This window comes from Podarcis tiliguerta (assembly GCF_965153285.1).
Source record: "Podarcis tiliguerta genome assembly, chromosome: 7".
Taxonomy (NCBI): Eukaryota; Metazoa; Chordata; class Lepidosauria; order Squamata; family Lacertidae; genus Podarcis; species Podarcis tiliguerta.
The window spans coordinates 77,190,339-77,207,704 of NC_139540.1; the positions used below are offsets into that span (position 1 = coordinate 77,190,339).

Here is a 17,366-nt window from a genome sequence, read left to right on the forward strand (position 1 = left end):
GGAAGTTCTGTCGGAGGTCTTGAGTCTGGGAACAGAAATAGAGAAATAGAGCTGTTTTTATATTGTGGGTGAAAGTCCTCAGAGGGACTTAAGAGTGACAGTTTTGCGAGATTAATGATGGAAAGAGCGATGTTATCTATGAAGGCGATGATATATGGAAACCATCTCAATTTGAGGATTGGAAGAACGGAAAAATTCACACAGGATTATTATTGGTGTTTATCGGCTTAAGGAGACTATCAGAAGAGATCATAAAGAAAAAAGAGAAAATATATGAACAAGATGTGATGTGGAAACAGCAAGATAAGACTGGATAGAATTATGAACTCTGTTTGGACTGATTTGGACTGATTTGGATATTAACGCAGTAGCAAGAAGATGATCAGAATCCCCCTTCGGATCTTGAAATATGGGTCCGCCCAACAAAATTTAAAATTCGGCTTTGTGATTCGGAATTTATGTGATGTGATTTGATTTGATTTGATTGGCCGGTTAATAAAAATTATTTTTTTAAAAAAACAGAATGCGTGAATTAGGTCAGCTCACTGTTAAGTGTGAACTAATAAATATTATCCCCTATCCCTATGAAAGACATGCTAACCACATATCCAGGGTCAACTGTAGCCAGCTGGAGACTTGTCACACCCACAGAACAACAGAAGCCTAAAGCTGACTCGAGACAGTATGTGCCTAAGTAGCACCAACTTTGCGTGACTGAACATGTGGCTAGGGCTACAGCAGTGTCCCACAACTGTAAAATCCTGACCCTCGAATTTGGAGCAGGGAATATTGTGGACACATAGCACATCCCTTTCCTAGAGCCACCCCCCCCCCTTCCTGCAAAAAGCCTTAGAACTGGGCATCTCTCTCCCTACACTTTTGCCACATACAGTACTAAGTTTCTTCTACAGTAGCCACAGGAAGAAGCAGCAAATATACATGAAGAAATCTAAATTATATGTTCAGAGCCAGAGATCTTGCCAGGGGGTTGTCCTTTTTTAGCTTAAACAGAAACCTAGACAGCTGGCTGCGAGGAAATTGCATAGTGCGTTCTCCTTAGCAGCACCCACCTCTTCCAAAAAAAACACCAAAGAAAGCAAGTCTAAAAATCAGCCTTGGGGAACAAGAGAAGCCTGTCTCTTTGAATCCACGTCCCTTCCCCTTTCCTGTCTTTCTGGATTAGGCATTTGTCTTCAAAGCAGCCTCCACCTTCTTCTCCCAACTTCATATCTGCCATAACATCTGAAAGGAACACAGCACTGGAATGGAATCTGAGCAGCAGCTATAGAACTGTTACTGGTGCTGCATTTTTTATTTTCTTACATCAGCCGACAACCTGCAAGTTTCTCCTCATCGCCAAAGGAATCTTCGTTGGGTTTAGATCACAACCCCTCCAATCCAGGTATGTTCAAGTAGAGCAATAATGCCTCCTACCCTATCCTGAGGTTAGGACAGCTACAGTTCTATAAAACTGTGGAGCAAAGGGGGGAGAAATGGAGATTCAAGCAGTGACAGGTGTTACAAATAATGATGGTGTATTTTAGTGGCTTTGAGTGTAAGCTACCCATCAGGAACTCTTGGCTTCAGATCTTACCTCTGCTTCAAACTCATTACATGACCGTAGCAGACCACTCTCTCTTAGTCTAACACCCACCCAGCCCACTTGCGGTCAGGGGATAACAATAATGATTGACTGTACAGGGTTGCTATTGTTTTTACAAAATAATGTATGTGCTCTGAACACCCGGAAGAGCTATATAAATGATAATGTTTTCTTACGTAAATAACTGGAACATATTTTGCAAGTGATTAAGATGCTAGATTTTATATATTACGTAGTAGGAAACGAAAAGAATCCTTTTTTATTTTTGAGTCCTCCCACAAAGAGTTCTATACTGTATTCTATAAAAAGAAATAAAGGAATGATTATTATGACTAATATTATTTGAAGTGCTTAAGACAATGTTCAGCTAGTGTTACTCAAGTCCTATCTGTTTTTTATGGAGAACATCGTTTTTTAATTGCTGCCACCAAATCATAGCAGATTTGCTACTGAAATTAGCAGGATATCTGTGCAAATATCAAGAGAGGGACTCAAGATAGGGCATGCTTTCAGATAGATGTTTATTGTGCAAATGGTGATCCTCATGTACACACCAAAATACCTGTATCTGGATTTTAATCTGGATTTACCCTTTCCAGAGGGAATTTGATAAATAAGAAAACAACAACCCATCAGCAAATTAAGCCCATCTGCAATTATCCCAAGTACATGTAAAATAAATTGCCAGGGTGTACAGTATCTGAACGAGGGACGTAGGTGGTGCTGTGGGTTAAACCACAGAGCCTAGGACTTGCCGATCAGAAGGTCGGCGGTTCGAATCCCCGCGACGGGGTGAGATCCTGTTGCTCAGTCCCTGCTCCTGCCAACGTAGCAGTTCGAAAGCACGTCTAAGTGCAAGTAGATCAATAGGTACCGCTCCGGCGGGAAGGTAAACGGCGTTTCCGTGTGCTGCTCTGGTCCACCAGAAGCGGCTTAGTCATGCTGGTCACATGACCTTGAAGCTGTACGCCGGCTCCCTCGGCCAATAAAGTGAGATGAGCACTGCAACCCCAGAGTCGGTCACGACTGGGCCTAACGGTCAGGGGTCCCTTTACCTTTGTACAGTATCTCAATATGTTTGAGTTTCAGAAATGTATGTTCAAACATCTGCTAGGCTACCAAATTCACAGGGTGGCTACTGTTACTATACAGATTTTTCTCCCCTTCCCTTTCTTCAGGGTGCTCAAGGCCCCTCTTCAATTTCACCCTCACAATAAAGCCTGTGAGACAGGGTAATGTGGGAGGTGGCAAATCGCCCAGGGTCACTCAGTGTATTTTGACCTTGACTAAGCAATTGTGGCCCAATTCAAATGCAGCAATATCGGACTAATGAATCATAATTTATTAGACCAAGAGGGAACATTGCGACCTGTGCTCGCTTCACTCATGCACCATAATAGAACAGTTCTGTGGTTTGCTGAACCACACAGAGGAATTCAACGTGGCACATAGCAGGTTGCTCTGTCAGCACAAGCATTTCTGGTTTTGCCTCCAAGTTTATTAGTTTGGAGATTACAGGCAAATATGGCTTAATAGCTCACAACTGGCTGATTGCTCAGTTGGTCGAGCATGAGACTCTTAATAAGAGTCATGCGTTTCAGAGGCATAGCGGGTGGCAGGAGGGCCTTGGCCCTGGGCACAGAATTCAGAGGGGGTAATCAGGTGCCCCCATGACAGGCTCCCTCATTGAGGCCAGAACTGCGGCAAGGAAGCAAGCCAGCATACCCATCCCCCGGCATGGCCCTCCACACCCTGGGCTCCAGCAACCCATGCTACATCACTGGTGGGTTGGGGCCCCATGTTGGGTAAAAGATTCCTGTATTGGACTAAATGGCCCTTTCAACACTGCAACTCTATGATTCTGTGACTGTATAACATAAGTGCTGAAGCCAGGTGCACAAAGGGAGGGGTGTGGATGGGGTGTGCAGACACAAAGCCCATTATCAGTCTCTTAGAGTGACTGTTGCGGGGGTGAGAGGCGATTTTGTATGTAAAAATTAATGCTAATAGTATCCCAGCTAAAGGATACTAAGGCTAGATCTAAAAAAGGTAAAGGTAAAGGGACCCCTGACCATTAGGTCCAGTCGTGGCCGACTCTGGGGTTGCGGTGCTCATCTCACTTTATTGGCCGAGGGAGCCAGCGTACAGCTTCCGGGTCATGTGGCCAGCATGACTAGATCTAGGCTAGATCTACACAGGCTAGATCTACACAGCTATAAAAAAACGTTCTGAAAACGCGCTGCAAAAGAACGTCATAATGCTCATAAATGAAAATATCATTGAGTTGTGATCAATGGGGAAAGGAAATTCACACAGCTGACTTTTTCAGTTTGAGGCTGCAATTCCATTAATATTTAATGGAGAGAAGCCGCAGTGTACTCAGTGAAACAAACTTCTGCGGAGAAGACACATAAATAAGTTTGCACTGTAAGGAAAGAAGATAGCAGATTGTTTGCTGGAGTCAATCAGGAGAGAGCAACAAGAAATTGATTCAAATTGTGGGGATGTTTATACCTGAAAGCACTGTATAAATACCCGCTGGTTGTGTGCTTATTTGTTCTAGATACCTTTATCCCATTTTTTCTTCCACTAGAGGGAACTCAAAGCATCTAAAAGCATAGAAGTACAAAGGGAAGAGGCAGCAAAGAGTTTGACTAGTCGAATAAATACAAAAAAAAGCTTAAGGAAAGGCTGGAATAGCCCCAAGCTAGGTTGATTCAAATATGGATCACACAGCTGTTATCATCTGCTGCTCTTTGACCCATTTCCCTTTTAATGGGCATGAAAATATTTGTCCACCATGCAGGGATAATTCGATTTAATCATTAATGTGCATACGCTGTGAAGTTATGATGTCAGATGTAGGGACAGGGGAGGAATTTGGTTCAGTTTACTTGAAAGCAAAGCTCCCTAATTTGCTCTTTCCAAAACAACATGAGAACCGAAACCCAGACATCCTTCAAAATTCACATTTTCCTGAATTTTGCCATGCAGTTCTATGGCCAAGCAATGTGTACAAAAATGCATATATTGCAGCAAAGTGGACATAAAATATTAGTCAACATAAAAAAATGCATTATATTCAAGGAAACTATTTGGCAAAAATGTGTATATATTGTTTTTATATAGTACAAGCTGAGCATTGGTTATTAAGCATTGGAATATTAAAGCGGTTTAGAAATAAATGATAAATATATTAGGCAAAACTGCATACATTGGGAGAGATTTGCTGGAAGATGCTGATTGAGTTTCAATATGACTTCCTGATATAAGATTGTGGAGAACGAATTGGGAAAATTGAGAGAAACCAAAACTGCTCATCTGTAGCCTGGTGTCAGTGAATAGCTGAAATGAGACAGGGTGCAATGGAACTAATTAGGAACTGGGCTTTTCCCAACCAAATTTCTTGAATATTCCAAACTCCTCTCGTACCCTGCCCTAATTGCAGAGACTCCCCTTTTCAATATTTTTCACTGGCTAACAACTTTTCTAAGTGATGACACTGACTATGGAATAGACTTCCCGAGGAAAGCCTGGCAGGCTACTGTATTACTCAGATGTGCTTTTAATTCCTTTTGGGAAAATGCACTAAGGCCTCTGAGTCTAATTTAGTTTTATAGGAGTCTACTTGGGTGGTTTAGATCTTTCTTTCTCTTCACCCTTGCTTCATACATATGACCCACAATTTAAATGTTTCTTTAAGTGCAGTCGCTTTATTGTACAAGCATGCTGTGTACTATAGTTAATTAAATTGCTTTTAGTAACACAATATGTGAACCTCACTAGGGTATTATTATTTTCTGGTTAATTTATTTATGATAAATTTGAAGGCCTTTCAGATTTTATATGGTAATAATATAATTATTATTAATATTATTTATACCCCACCCATCTAGCTGGGTTTCCCCAGCCACTCTGGGTGGCTCCCAATAGAATATTGAAAACACAATAAAATTGAAACACAATAAAATATCAAACATCAAAAACTTCCCTAAACAGGGCTGCCTTCAGGTGTTTTCTAAAAGTCAAGTAGTTGTTTATTTCCTTGACATCTGATGGGAGGGTGTTCCACAGGGTGGGCACCACTACCAAAAAGGCCCTCTGTCTGGTTCCCTGTAACCTCACTCCTCGCAGTGAGGGAATCACCAGAAGGCCCTCAGAGCTGGACCTCATTGTCCGGGCTGAACGATGGAGGTAGAGACGCTCCTTCAGGTATTCTGGGCTGAGGCCGTTTAGGGCTTTAAAGGTTAACACCAACACTTTGAATTGTGCTCAGAAATGTACTGGGAGCCAATGAAAGTCTTTCAGGACCAGTGTTTTATGGTCCCAGCGGCCGCTCCCAGTCACCAGTCTAGCTGCCGCATTCTGGATTAGTTGTAATTTCTGGGTCACTTTCAAAGGTAGCCCCACGTAGAGCACATTGCAGTTGTCCAAGCGGGAGATAACTAGAGCATGCACCACTCTGGCGAGACAGTCTGTGGGCAGATAGGATCTCAGTCTGCATACCAGGTGGAGCTGGTAGACATGGCAGGGAGAAGAAAAATGTGCAGGGGGATCAGCTCAACCAGTTGGACCCACGCCTGACTTCTGTGCATTCACCTGACCTTCTGCCCTAAGACTAAACACATACAGAAGGTCAGATGACACTACGGAATGGCACAAGACCTTCTGGTGCAAGCCAATCTTGTCCTAAATCAAAGTTGTCCTCTAGCACTGGACTTAAGTTATTTCACCCATCTCTTGTAAACCAGCACAATGTGCCAGGCATGAGTAGCTGGCAGCTCGGAATTATTACTGCTGCAATTCTTAATTCAAATTCCATCCCATCCTTTCCCCCGAAGGAGCCCAATAAAGCACACATAAAATAATAAACCAAGCAGCGATAAAAGTATCGAGAAACAGCATAGCAACAAAAGTCCATATAAATTTCCCAGTTCTGAATTTTCTTCTTCCTCATGCTGGCATTTTGAATTTCAGTTCAGAGCCGCTCCCCAAAATACAGACCTTTGCCACCCTTGTTCTCCAGCATGACATGTAGGTGGGAAGGACAAACAGTGCTGGCAAATAATTGCTGATGGAAGATTCTGGGAATAATGAGGAGGAACACTTGGTGCTTCCAGTTCCATCTACACTGAGGGTTGCCATGAGGGTGGCAACGCAAGATTCATGCAAATGCCCCACTGGCTAAACAGGATTCCGCTGAAATTGTTGAACTCGCCAGCTGCTTGGCCTTTAGTGCAGACCACATCAAAGCTAGTTGGCTGTGAGAATGAGGAAATCCTGGAAGAGGAAATGGTGGAGGAAATGATTGCACCAGCAATCTTGTTTTGATGAATCAGGGACTTGCCATTATATAAGAGCCTTTCCAGGCCACAGGGATGCCAACTAGAATTAAATATTGGGGTGCCAATGTAAGCCCCATCCTGCATAAACACACCCGCCAACATTTCTCTGAGAAAACCAGGAACATCCTAAATAATAATAATAATAATAATAATAATAATAATAATAATAATAATAATTTATTATTTATACCCTGCCCATCTGGCTGAGCCTCCCCACCCATCTGATTGGGTTGCTCCAGCCACTCTGGGTGGCTCCCAACATATATAAAAACATAATAAAACACTTAACATTAAAAAAACTTCCCTATATAGTCTTGCTCTACCGGCTTCAGCAAAAGGAACCCGAAGCCTTTGGAGCGCAGCGTGAGTTCCCGCTGCACTCCAAAGGCTTCAGGTGACTATCCCTGAAGCCTGGAGACCGAGCACCGACCCCTCTCGCTCTCCAGGCTTCAGCGAAAGCAACGTGTAGCCTCCGGAGCGCGGAGGGAGCGCTCCCTCTGCGCTTTGGAGGCTTCGCGTTGCTATCGCTGAAGCCAAGGAGCCTGCATTCGCTCCATAGGATGGACACACATTTCCCCTTAATTTTTGGAGGGAAAAAAGTGCGTCCTATGGAGCGAAAAATACGGTACACAGAATGTGTACACATAGGAATCTACCATGTCCATTTGTAGCATTAGAAAGTACATCAAATACATGAATCCAGCAAAGGCAGGTAGAAGACAATCTTCTGCATGATTTTTGCTTACTCAATTTTTGCTGATTCATTTTCTTAGTTAACATATTGATGCCCAGTTCCACTTATTCACATTGCTCTTGTTCACAGACTGCACTGGCTACCAATTAGTTTCTGGGCCCAAGTCAAAGTGCTGGTTTTGATCTATAAAGCCATAAACAGTTTAGGATCGCAATACCTCAAGGAATGCTTCTCTCCATGTGAACCTACCCAGACCATCATATCATCTTCTGAGGTCCTTCTTTGTTTGCCTCCTCCATGAGGGGTCCATAGCATAGCAACATGAGAATGCAGGTCTTCTCTGCAGTGGCTCCCCGTCTGTGGAATACTCTCCCCAGGGAGGTTCGCCTGATACTTTCATTATACACCTTTAGGCGCCAGACAAAAATTTTCCTCTTTAACTATGCCTTTGGCTGATTGGGGATGTGGGTGGCACTGTGGTCTAAACCACAGAGCCTAGGGCTTGCTGATCAGAAGGTCGGCGGTTCGAATCCCTGCGACGGGGTGAGCTCCCGTTGCTCAGTCCCTGCTCCTGCCAACCTAGCAGTTCGAAAGCACCTCAAAGTGCAAGTAGATAAATAGGTACCGCTCCGGCGGGAAGGCAAACGGCGTTTCTGTGCACTGCTCTGGTTCGCCAGATGCGGCTTAGTCATGCTGGCCACATGACCCTGAAGCTGTCTGCGGACAAACGCCGGCTCCCTCGGCCAGTAAAGCGAGATGAGCGCCGCAACCCCAGAGTCGTCCGCGACTGGACTTAACGGTCAGGGTTCCCTTTACCTTTACCTTTGGCTGATTGACATCCAATGCTTTTTTAAAATGTGTTGCAGAGTGGGGGATTATCAAGGGTTCTACATTATGCTTTTATGCATAGCTGTCAACTTTTCCCTTTTCTTGCAAGGAATCCTATTTGGAATAAGGGAATTTCCCTTTAAAAAAGGGAAATATTGACAGCTATGCTTTTATGTTGTGAACCACCCTAAGACCTGCAGGTAAATAATTTGAATAATAATAATAATAATAATAACAAGAAGAAGAAGAAGAAGAAGAAGATGCTTCCAATGGCAACTATTACGATTGCAAAAACAATTAACTGCAAGAATGTAGCAACTAGCCATCAATAATGATGTATGAACAGGCCTGCTTCCAGTATATGCCTCTCTTAATTGCAGATATATGCCTTGCCTCGTATTCCTAGTCAGCATTTTGTATGAATTCCAAGGTATTCAGTGTTCAAATTACTATTAGCGCAGATTACAACAACATTTTCACTAAGGTCTCTTACATCAGGCCTGCTGTCTGGAGGCAGCTGAATTGACAATTACCAAGTTTTCATCATTTGCTTAATAGCACTCATCTGCCTTTGAAGTGGGACCCCACCTTTCAGTCTTATTAAAGTGCAATGTTTTTTCAAGCATTGCTGCTTTGATGCACCCTGTCCTCTGGCCACCCACTCCACATGCCCTCTGGTTGGCATGTCGATTTTCAACTACAGTTTTCTGCAGGACTTGATCTCCTTCCGCAGGGCCTGTAAGACAGAGCTATTCCACCTGGCCTTCAATTTGAATTAGCCTGATCCTCTATTCCCTTTCCCCTTTCCTCTTCCATGAAGAAACCCTTTCTTGGGACCCCACGTTTAAATTCCTCCCTGGACTCCTTGCTGGCCCTAGTAGGACCAACTTGGCCAGTTAGCCCTGGTGATCATTTGATGTCTACTGACTGGGTTCCCCCACCCCCAAAAAATGACCCCTGAATTTTTGAATTTTATTGATATTGATGCTGCATTTTATGTTGTATTTTATGCTGTTCTTAAATCGCATTTTAATCAATGTTTTATATTTGCTGTTAGCCGCCCTGAGCCTGGTTTTTAAACCAGGAAGGGTGGGGCATAAATAAAAAATTATTATTATTAATTATTATTCTGTTATTCATCCTGTCTGTTCCCAGTTTGTGTGCTTCAAAGACGCTGGAACTTACTTGCATCAATTTTCACAATCACTACAACTACTAGTAATCTTTGTTTTAATATTGGTGTGTGTATAGAACTATGCTGAAAGAAGGAGGCTTTAAAAAAACAACCCCCTTCCTCATTTTTTACTTTTACATGAGCTGCTGCTGGCACAGTATTCAAGGTGTCCCTTTAAATTTGTCCTTGGCACTTTGGTCTGAACTTACTTCTGTTTCCTATACTGTGCTTTCTTCTTTTTTTCCAATCTAATGAAGCCCTTGATTAGTTGCATTAGATGTGCTTGAGAAAACACCCAGTGTTTTTTCTCTCTCAGCAGGTACTCAATGGTACTCAGTACCAGCACCTCTTTTTGTTGTTAAAAAGTGTGGCACTTACTGTGACAACTTCCTGGTGAGTACTGGAACCTATTTTTCTAGAAAGAAAAGCACTGACGACACCTGTTGTATTAATAATACCATATTTACGTGAACTGAACGCGTCATCAAATCTAATGGGCACCTCAATTTTCAAAACACTGAAACCAAAAATGTATTTGCTGGCGAATGTAAATGTGTCATCAAATCTAATGCACACTCTAATTTTATGAAGTAATTTGGCAAAAAAAGGTGTGCGTTACATTCGAGTAAATGCGGTAGTTAGACTGGAGAAGCCCGTATAAGTTGCAATTTCAGCTGAATTTGGGGGAACCGCTTGAAGCATCTATTGTGTTGAGCTATTTCAATTGCTTTTGTTCCGATTTGCTCATTTCTGTTACTCCGTGTGGGTCATTTTCATTTTTTTAACAATAGCTTCTTTTTGTTTATATTTGACTAATTACATTTTGTTTACATTTCAGTTTTCTGTAATGACTAGTCAGGATTTACCTTTCCAATATGATGTTGGAAGAAGAAGCACTTACACGGGGCGTGGCCAAGATGTGCAAGTTGATAACATCAAAGCATATGTTTGCCAACCTCCTTCCAACACGGACAAAGCTGTGATTGTGATTCACGACATATATGGATGGGAATTCCCAGATACCAGATACGTTGCTGATATCGTCGCAGCTAAAGGATACATGTGAGCAATTGGTTCTTTTTAACCTTCCTCAATCTCTACGTTGTGGTTGCAAGGCCAGAAATTTGACCTGACTTGTGATTTTCATACAGAAAAGTTATCCGTCACCTCTTGTCTGAATGTCTTCCTGAAAGGCATTAGTCTCATTAAAAAACGTACCTTAAGAAATATTACCTGAAATGGGGGCACTTAATGCATTGTTTTATCTTAAGTTCACAGTGGATCTGGAAATAAAATGGCTTACAAATAAAGAATTTGATGGGTTGAGATAGGAATTTTGTGGTCTTGATATATGGTAATGTTCATAAGTGTACCAACCAAGCACGTACATCGATCAGCACAGGAAGACCGACCTGAAACCATTTTGATTCCTAAACTGAGCAAATGTTTTCTCTGCAAGGTCAAAGTGGGAAACCTCCCCATTGTCTCTTTCCTCACAAATCCTGTCTTAAGGGCACATTTAAGATATGAATAGGGTGTGAGCCTGTGACCTGGCCCAGGAACTAAGTATTTATCATTACAAAAGACTAGCCAGGCTTCCCAGGCAATCCAATCAAGTAACCTGCCAGACAGGAAATAAACAGTGACAGGAGAAAAACAACATTCAAATTTCTGTTTTAGACCGTCTTTTCTGTGATGTAGGTATGATGTATATGGGGGGTGGTCTTAGGTTACACCCCTTCTGTGATGTATGTATGTATGGAGGGGTGGTCTTGAGCTCCAGGGCAGGGAATTTAAAATGTCTATATATATAAGGCCTTGTGCGCCAGTGTTCGGGGTTCCACCTCCCTCCTGCGATGTGGTGAGTGAGGACCCTGTTGCAACAGATCAATAAAGATCAGGCTTACTAGCTGCTTTGCTTCTCAATATTCTCTGGTTGGCCTCTGTTATTTTCTCCTACCAATAGGGAACCTATGTAAGGACTCTATATGGGCTCTTGGATACCCCATAAGGAAAAGAGCAGGTTTTTGTTTACATCAGGGTTCAGCCGGGCTTTTCATAGCAGTGCTGCATAATCCTGTCCCTTCCTCAGAGAAAGTGAGTTCACGTGAAGCTGGGCTTTGCTGGGAGTCTTGACCAGCAAAGGTCCACTTCAAACAGCACCACAACACTGTTTTCACCTAGTACAGGGTATGCAAAAAGTTCAAAGATACTGTGAGGGAGCTCTCTGCTTATGTGCTCTTCTGGGTGAAGGGGTCCCACTGAGAATGTTTCCCCCAATAACTACTAGACTACTAATATCCATGCTAAACATATAGCAAAGCACTGAGTTAGCTGCAGAGTCTAGATATGAAGGGTTTAGCAACAGATGAATCGAAGGGTGACTCAGGAGGGCCTTATCAACAGGACCCTCATTTTTTTTGGCATCCGGCAAGTTTCACAACTTGTTTTTATGTGCAATGGAGCAACACGTGACACACCTTCTCAGCTTAGAAGTGCAAATTTGTTAATTGATACAGATGGTGTGGTGTCATATTAAAGAATGTAAAATTTCCGTTCATACAGTGGAACCTCGGTTGTCACACGCTTCGGAAGCCGAACAATTCGGAACCCGAATGCCGACAACCCGGAAGTGAATGCTTTTCCGTTTTCGAACGCGCCTCGGTTTCGAACACAGCTTCCGAGGTGCATTTCTCCATTTCTAAAAAGGAGTTTGCTGACCGGCAATTGCATCTCAGCTGTCAAACGTTTTGGAATTTGAACAGTGCTCCAGAACGGAACCGAGGTTCCACTGTATTAATAAAAATGTATCTGCTCTTATGCCACAAATCAAATGATAATATATACAACCCACTCCTTTTTCAGTGCCTTATTTTGTTTTTGTGTTGTCATTTTTTGAATTATTATTTTGACTACGGGCCTCAAAAGGTAGAAGTGGCCCAGGCCTCTCTGGGCCTCAGAGTGGACCTGCCTACAGACAGTGCACACAGGATTAGGGTATTATTATTATTTTGCCCATCCCTTGGGACACTTCCTAGACCAGACACCCTCCCTAGGCCAAAAACTTTCTGCCCTGTCTTTTCATTGAGTCCTTTTGCCTTGCTGGAATGTGTCATTGAGCAGTGACACTGCCTCTTCTTTTCCTGAATATGGAACTGTTGCAAGTGCAAGTCACACACCAATTGTGTAATGATCTAGAATAAGAATTTGAAGCACAAACACTCTAGGTTTAAACAACTTCATGAAAATAAATGCCTTTAATATGTGAATTCTTAACTGCTGTACATTGGATGAATGTTGGCTGGATGCCACAATGATCTGAGGTGGTGTCGATGAAAATGATTTCATTATCGCCAATCACAGCACACAGGGAGGGAGTTTTTGCAAAGATTGCAATCTCTATGCGCAGACTTAAAATGACATATTTTTTTAAAAGGCTGAACAGGTTATGGGTAACATCTGTCTGCTATTCCATACAGAACCATATGCCCAGATTTCTTCCTGGGAAAAGAACCATGGAAAACTACTGATCGTTGGCAGAATTTTGCGGACTGGTTAAAGCACCGAGATCCCACGAAGGTGGACAAGTAAGACTAACATTTATTCCAAAGCTATAACTAATAGATGTAGCTAAGGTTAATTCACCATCAACAGGAGAATGGAATTTTGGGAGGGGCATTGATATACCCTCCAACATTTCTCCAATGAAAATAGGGACGTCCCATTCCAGAATTATAATTTAACTATTAATACCCCACACAGCTTCCAGCATATATAAAAGCACAATAAAACATTTAAAAAAGCTTCCCTATACAGGATTGCCTTCAGACAACTCAGGAGTCGGATAACACCATAGCCTCTAATATTTCTCCAATGAAAATAGGGACATTCTAAGGAAAAGTGGGACATTCCGGGATCAAATCAGAAACTTGGAAGGCTTCTCTAAACCAGGGACATCCCTTGGAGGGTCTGTATTGATTGAGCTATGCAATATGATCCTAAGCATACTTATTCAGAAGCCAATCCTGTTGAGATCAATGGAACTTACATCCAAGAAAATCTGCATAGGATTTTAGGCTAAACAGTGGCAGACTTGAGGCTCTCAAATTTCAGCAGCACCCTGCATGTTGCTATAATTCGACACGCCCCACCTCTGTGATTCCTTAACATACTTATTAACTCCCCTTCATGTTTTACACATTCTTTTGGCATTCATTTTAGTATTATCAATCCTTGTCACTCTTCCATGTTCAGTTGTTCCTCTTACAAGTACCTCAGGTTACATACGCTTCAGGTTACAGACTTTGCTAACCCAGAAATAGTGCTTCATGTTAAAAACTTTGCTTCAGGATAAGAACAGAAATCATGCTCTGGCTGCGCAGCGGCAGCAGGAGGCCCCACTAGCTAAAGTGGTGCTTCAGGTTAAAAACAGTTTCAGGTTATGTACGGACCTCCGGAATGAATTAAGTACTTAACCCGAGGTACCACTGTATGTAAAAATGAGGAATAGCACCAGATATCCATTTTCATAGAGAAATTAAGCATTCTTTCCTGTGTTTGTACTTCTATAAAATTCCAAATGGTGCCTCTCTTGGTCGCCAGTTGTGGGCAAGCCCACACTTCTAAAAGGGCATGTGCCATTCAAAGCAAATGGTTTCATTTAAAATCAGTTCCCATAATTTAGTGGCCCTCTGATAACCCGGCATCTTCCTGAGTGGGCCAGTGCTTTTTTAACAGCAGGTGAAGGTGGGAAAGCAAGTTTTGATAATATTGCAATTGTATGTAGATGTCTTAGTTCCCTTTTGTTCATGGTTGTAGGACAGCTGCTATTTTCATGAAGTATCTTAAGGAGCAGTACAATGCAATGAAAATCGGTGTCATTGGATTTTCTTGGGGTGGAATGGCTGTACATCACTTGATGTTGACAAATCCTGATTTTCAAGCTGGGGTATCCCTCTATGGTAATGACAAATGTTTGTAAACTTGAGCAGGCCTCTATGTTTTTGTGCATTGAAACATTTATAGTCTAAGTCTGTGTAAGGATGAGCTGCAGCGTTCATGATGGCTATTTATTTCAGCAACATATGCTTCGTTCTCTCACTGTTCCAGCAAGGGGAATAAGGATGCAATCCTATGTGCCTCCCTAACTTCTTGTGGCAGGGAGTTCCATAGGGTTCGGCCCACAACACCTCTTCTTTTTTTCTTCCACGTGTCTGGAGGGAAGTTCGGTTGAGTTGAGTTTCACTTTCACAGAAGTTCAGTTTAGCATCACATATGAGCCAGGGTTGCTGATTTGCAACAAACAGTGATTAATTGCTAAACACACTAACTCAATAAACTTTTTCTTTCAAGTGTGCCTCTTATCTGGGACCTCAGCCATCAAACAGTAAAAATTATCCTACAAGGAAAATATAGGCATTTGATTGCTATAAATCATTACCTATAACACTGCTGATTAAGCTGAGGGGGCATTATTGTTTTTTAACTGCTGCCCTTGAGAACATGAGAAAGAACGGATGAGAGATACATACCACTGAAGTAAATAGAAACCTTTGTTCTCTATTGACCTTGAAGAATATACTACTTGATTTAACCTCTTTCTTTAAATATGTTTTAGGAATCATCAGAGACTCTGAAAGTAGGTATAATTTGCTGAATCCTACCTTTTTCATGTTTGGTGGAAAAGATCACACCATTTCTTCTGATCAGGTAAGCTATTGCACAGTGAAGTCTCTGGCAGAGGGGCCAAGGCATGGTGACATTACAATAAACACAAAACAATCGCTTGGGATTTAAACAGGCTACGGCTTTATTAATCACAGTTTAGCGTCCATTGTCTTCCAGTTCAAACTTTCTTGATGCTTGCCATGGCCTCTTGAGTACAAGCTGCAATTCCTCTGTAATGAGGGACAGGCAGCCTCTATGTGCACTACTTTTCTGATTTAATATTATTTTGCATCTGTTTCTGACAAGAAGAAGCATTGCCACAAATGGAAAAGGAAGCATACTGGTGTGTTAAAGGAGCAAGGCAGAGAATGAAAGACTAACCATATTTGATACAGGTGGAAACGAATTGAGAGAGGAAGGCAGGCAGGCAGGCAAAGACAACATTAGGTCTGCTCCAGTGAGACTGTCTCCATCTTCCACCTCTTCCACCCCATCCCTGGGCAAATTAGTATATTAAAATTAGTATATTAAAGTTGTAAACGGCTTTGGGTGCGTTGGCATTAAAATGGTGGATTTTTTTATTTTTATTTTTAAAAAATAATTGCACTCTGGCATGGTAGAATTCAATATTGCTTAACTGTAGTTATGGCAACACTAGATTTAAAGAAAAATCTTGAAGGAATTCAGATTAAAAGGGAGCAAATTTGGAAGTTTTGATTTTTAACTTTTGTAGATATCTAATGAAATTGATTGTATGTTACAGGTCACTTTGCTGGAGGAAAAACTGGCAGAATATTGTAGAGTGCCCTTTAAAATCAAAGTCTATCCTGGACAACAACATGGCTTTGCTCAGTTAAAGCCTGAGGACATGAAACCTGAAGATCAGCCTTACATAGAGGAGGCAAGAATGGATATGATTGACTGGCTGAACAGATACATTATGTTTTGAAACTTGAATAAATATATGTTGCATTATTTCCTCGCCCCCCCCCCCAAATGCAATTTATTCCCCCCCTCTAAACTATTTCTAGATTGTGGTGCTATCTATCGGAGAAAAGAGAAGATATACTTTAGAGAACTTTCAATAATAAATTAAGAAATATTTATAATGAAAGGTCTTTGAAATCATTGTCTGGCACACAAAGATACGAGCATTCGGTATTGGAAGTGTGCATGCAAGACTCACAGCAAATGAACATAGCTGTCAGCTGTCCCTTATTTGGCGGGAAACTCCCTTATCCTAGCACCGTGTCCCGCTGCTGTCCCTTATTGATGATGTCCCTTAAATTTCCTGGGTTTCAAAGGAAGCAGCTCCTGTCCCTCCCTCCCTGCCGGCTAGGGAGGAGGGAGGCTCCAACTGTGTTGCTTGGCTGCATTGCTCACCCAATAAGGAGTCTAAGAATGACTGGGGGGTGGAGCTTGCATGCCTTGTGCCGATCAAATCGGCCGCATTGCCTGGGGACTCGCCTTTGCTCAGCGCTTCCCAGCGGAGAGGTGACGGTGGTTTTCCTTGCTGCATCCCCTTGGAAGGGTTGCTGCGCTGTGGGAACCACCGCTTGAGGCTTTGTTTGGCTGTTGGCTGGCCTTTCTGTCTTTGGCTCAGAGGGGCTCAGAAGTTAAACATACCTGCGCCCAGAAAATCCCTTATTTTGGCTGCTGATCCCTTATTTTCGAGGCTGCTGGCCCCTTATTTTCAAATCTGTAAGTTGACAGCTATGCGGATGAAGCATGATCTCCATTCTCTTATGAACACCAGAATTGATTCCAGAGCAGGATACTGAACAACAGAGCTACAAAGGGTCCATCCCTGGGATTGGAGTGATTATGAAAGGGTCTTTTTTAAACTTTACACATTTTAGAAAGTGAGTGTGTTAGCAGTGAAGGAGGGCGACATTGTATGGACCACGCTGATTAGATTGAGACAGATGCAACTTCAATTACACGTTGCACCTTGGCATGGACAAGCCTAGACTTGGGTGGAAAGATTGCACAGAGCAACTCACAATTATTTTTTAAAAAAATTCAAGATGAACCTTGAGACCTCTGCACACACCT

At 42.3% G+C, this 17,366-nt stretch overlaps 1 protein-coding gene across 4 annotated transcripts; it reads left to right on the forward strand.

Annotated features, from left to right (window-relative positions):
• The first annotated feature begins 1,126 nt into the window (after positions 1-1,126).
• Positions 1,127-16,478, forward strand: LOC310681609 (carboxymethylenebutenolidase homolog). Of its 4 annotated transcripts, none has more exons than XM_083449665.1 (7): positions 1,127-1,412; positions 9,961-10,037; positions 10,483-10,706; positions 13,124-13,231; positions 14,463-14,605; positions 15,262-15,353; positions 16,075-16,477. In XM_083449665.1, the coding sequence occupies exons 3-7, from the start codon at positions 10,492-10,494 to the stop codon at positions 16,258-16,260; spliced, it is 744 nt and encodes a 247-aa protein (XP_083305791.1). In that variant the 5' UTR covers positions 1,127-1,412; positions 9,961-10,037; positions 10,483-10,491; the 3' UTR covers positions 16,261-16,477. The 4 variants fall into 4 exon arrangements, with proteins under 4 accessions (XP_083305791.1, XP_083305789.1, XP_083305790.1 ...); XM_083449663.1 differs by having other exon boundaries at positions 1,127-1,402; XM_083449664.1 differs by having other exon boundaries at positions 1,127-1,402; positions 9,964-10,037.
• The last annotated feature ends 888 nt before the right edge of the window (positions 16,479-17,366 follow it).